Below are 3,374 nucleotides of genomic sequence, written 5' to 3'. Positions count from 1 at the left end.
CACCTTCATTTTTTTTTTTAATTACTTGCATTTTTGCTAGTTACCGAGAGAAAAAAAGCAGTTGAATCATCAAAAATGTTCTAAGAAACTGATGAACTGTTGCAGGTTAAGAAAACGTTGTGTTTCGGGAGAGATTAGGGGTAGCGAACATAGCAGACAAGATAAGAGAGTGGAGATTGAGATGGTTTGGACATGTGAAGAGAAGACAGACGACGAATCCTGTTAGATCCGTAGAAAGCATTACTATAGAAGGGAGGAGGGGTAGAGGACGACCTAAATTGACTTGGGACGAGAGGATTAGGCATGATTTGATAGATCTAAACCTCTCCGAGGACATGGTTGAGGATAAGAATTCTTGGAGAAGTAGAATTAAAGTTAAGGATTTTTAGAGAGAAAGGAATACCTTAGGGCTTCTATTTTCCTTATTTTGATCACACACCAGAATGATATTCTCTTTACATATATATAGTATTATTATTATTACTATTATAATTATTATTAGTATTATTAGTATTTTATATTACTGTTGAACTTTGATTTCCTTTGTATTGCTTTATACATATGCACTTTAAAGCTGAGGGTCTCTCTGGAAGCCACCTCTTTATCCCTTTGGATAGAGGTACAGTGTGCCTACATCCCACCTACTTATAACTTTGCTGTTGATGGGACTTCACTGGGTATAATTGATTGATTGATTTGTTCTACAAGCTGATTAAAATTTTGTTTTTAATCCCTAAAGGGCACCTGTGTTGAGAGTTGAACCCATTAGGCAGCGTAATACTTGTTTTGAATTACCGAAAGCAAACCAACTTTTTCGCATGTATTTGTTTCATATAAGTATATATATATAAATTATGGCGGTACTGTTTATACCGACCACCATTTTTAATATATTATATAAGGCGTTTGTAAACATTTGTGATTGATTTAAAAAGTAAGAAAGATATGCAAAATGATTGATCTACATACCACTTACAATCAATATATACCAACTACAGATGAATACAAAGCTAGCAGCAGTTACCAAACACATCAGTTTTAGCTACTAATAACATCATACAAATTCACATAAGGAATCTTCTACAAAAGAATTCAGAAAATACTCACTCGGGTCTGCGCATTTTTACGTTAACACTGATTTCCTTATAAGACTGAACCTTCTTGGCTACTTCACGAGACGGCCTTGAAATAGATGATCGTCTACTTTCTTGACTTATTTTACTTCGTAATGAATTGGCTTCTTTTTTAACAGAAGATGCCTTATCATCCTCTTGCATTTTGTCATCCATCTCATCCGTATGAAACAAGTCATTTGTAGGCTTTGGTTCATCATGTTTAAATCTAGCAGAAGGCCTCCTTGCTACCACCCTGTAAAACATAACATAAAAGTAAAAAAAAAATACTATATATACACACACACATACACATGAATTAAATACAGAACAATAAGTGTGCACAAACCTCCGATTGTCACCTATAACCGACTCCTCAACCTTTCTAGCCGCAGGGCATAAACCTAAATCAAGAGTTTCAAAATGATCAGTAGAACAATAAAGACGTTCTAAACGACGTGAACCTAACATGAAACTCGCAGGTTTGGTCTGGTATAAACAGGTTTGGGTCAGTATCTAGTCAACCCATTTAGCTAAACGAGTTGTGTTTGGGTCAACCTAGTAGGTTCGTGGATTGACCCGTTTAACCCACATAGTGTTTTATGTAATAAATTAAATTGATTAATTTATGCCAAATTTGAAACTAAAAAGGAAATTGGCATAAGCTTTTATAATATAAACGTAATTGTTTTACATAAATCTGTATTTTGTGTAGTAAAATGTAAATTTAAAGTTTTAATATGTGAAACAATAAAAAAGTAAAAAACTCTTGGGTCAAACGAGTCATGTTCGAGTCAACCAGCAAATATGCATGTCGTATTCAGGTTCACGTCTCTGAAACAATTTTCATGTTTGGGCCGTGTTCGGGTTCATGTCTGGTTGGACCCGTCAACCTGCGAACATGACCCGTTTAGCACCCGTACTTAAAACCACACACATTAGACTAACTTTTGGATTTCTGCCTTCCATTACTATTACAGTGTTGGTCTTTGCCACTTTCTGCAACCGTACAGACTCCCATCTCATCGTGCTCAGATACTTTCACCTTCTACAAGTTAAAATGCATAATTATTTACTTACCCAATTTTAGTTTAAACAAAAAAATAAAGTTTCAAGAAAATGCACATAAGATTCACATACTAACCTTAGTTTCATTTGTTTCACATGCTTTGGCTTTCCTTTTTCCCTGATATAACAGGAATACGCTTGTGAGCATAAAATCCAACACATTAAAGAAAACTTAGCAACACACTAACCTCTAACTCGAACTCTTTTGCTATAAGCAATCCATTTTTGCATCCTAGCTGATGTTGTAAATCGTTTAACTAAACCACAGAAGAACAAAATGCGTGTCGGTAAAAACAAAAATAGAGAGGTAAAGAATTGTTTGAACGACTTACTCTATCCTTGCCAGAATTCAGCTCCTACAAAACCAAAGAAATATGTCAATCTTTGTGAAAAAAAAGGAAAAAAACATCAGAGCAAATTGAAGATCTTATAACAAGCTAACAAACAAACCGCTAGCATTTGACTGTTTGCCTGAGCAAGATGCAAATTCTGCTGCTGCATCTTCTGCAAAGTAATCCTTAGTGTGCGTAACTCGGCTCCACTTACAGCAATAATCCTACTGGGAAACGTTAAGAAACCGTGGTATATTCACAATGGATCAAGAAGTGTTCAGTCGAAAACTTTCATAAGCGTGTGAAGTTTAAAACAAGTAATATAATAAAAAGGATACTTTTTATCTCCTAAGAGCTTCGTAAGTGACGCATTTTCCTTTTGGAGGTGCTCTATGAATTCTTTCACAGAAGATGAATTCGGGTTAGACTTGCTATCTCGGGTCGGTATCCTCCCTGAACTCTTTGCTCTTTTCTCTACTTTTGAACAAATCATGCAGAATTAGAAATGAAACCCTAATTCGAAGTGAGAATGAATCAGTAATTGCACCGTAACGGAAACAAGAGGTAATGCGTACCTTGGAAGATGGGATCGGTGTTGGAATCAAAGACAAAGACACCTTCTTCTTCAACCATGATGCTGAAGAAACCCTAATCAATCAATCAATCTTGAAGCTTTAGTTCCTGATTTTGAATCTGTGACTGAGCGGGGAGCCTAATTTTGAATATGATGGATGACAGTGGTGGGTCTAGTTAATTTAGGTTAGGTCGGTCAACAAAAGCCAAAACCGAGTGTTGGAACCAGTTCAAGTTGAGCTGAACTGGATTCAGTCCCGTTTAAATGCATAGGGTGCCCGGTTCCACC

The 3,374-nt window shown here is 36.0% G+C and overlaps 1 protein-coding gene across 1 annotated transcript; it reads right to left on the bottom strand.

Annotated features, from left to right (window-relative positions):
• Positions 1-935: 935 nt before the first annotated feature.
• LOC143589914 (uncharacterized) lies at positions 936-3,145 on the bottom strand. The gene is made up of 9 exons (XM_077070539.1): positions 3,088-3,145; positions 2,851-2,986; positions 2,631-2,739; positions 2,513-2,536; positions 2,369-2,437; positions 2,257-2,298; positions 2,061-2,160; positions 1,462-1,516; positions 936-1,368 (listed from the first exon to the last, which is right to left on the bottom strand). Exons 1-9 carry the CDS (start codon positions 3,143-3,145, stop codon positions 1,104-1,106), a joined length of 858 nt encoding a protein of 285 aa, XP_076926654.1. The 3' UTR covers positions 936-1,103.
• Positions 3,146-3,374: the final 229 nt, after the last annotated feature.

Source organism: Bidens hawaiensis, unplaced genomic scaffold, assembly GCF_021521415.1.
Source record: "Bidens hawaiensis isolate Kalapana, Puna unplaced genomic scaffold, B.hawaiensis_p1.1 tig00038029_1, whole genome shotgun sequence".
NCBI lineage: Eukaryota > Viridiplantae > Streptophyta > Magnoliopsida > Asterales > Asteraceae > Bidens > Bidens hawaiensis.
This window is presented reverse-complemented; position numbering and strand designations above follow the sequence as displayed.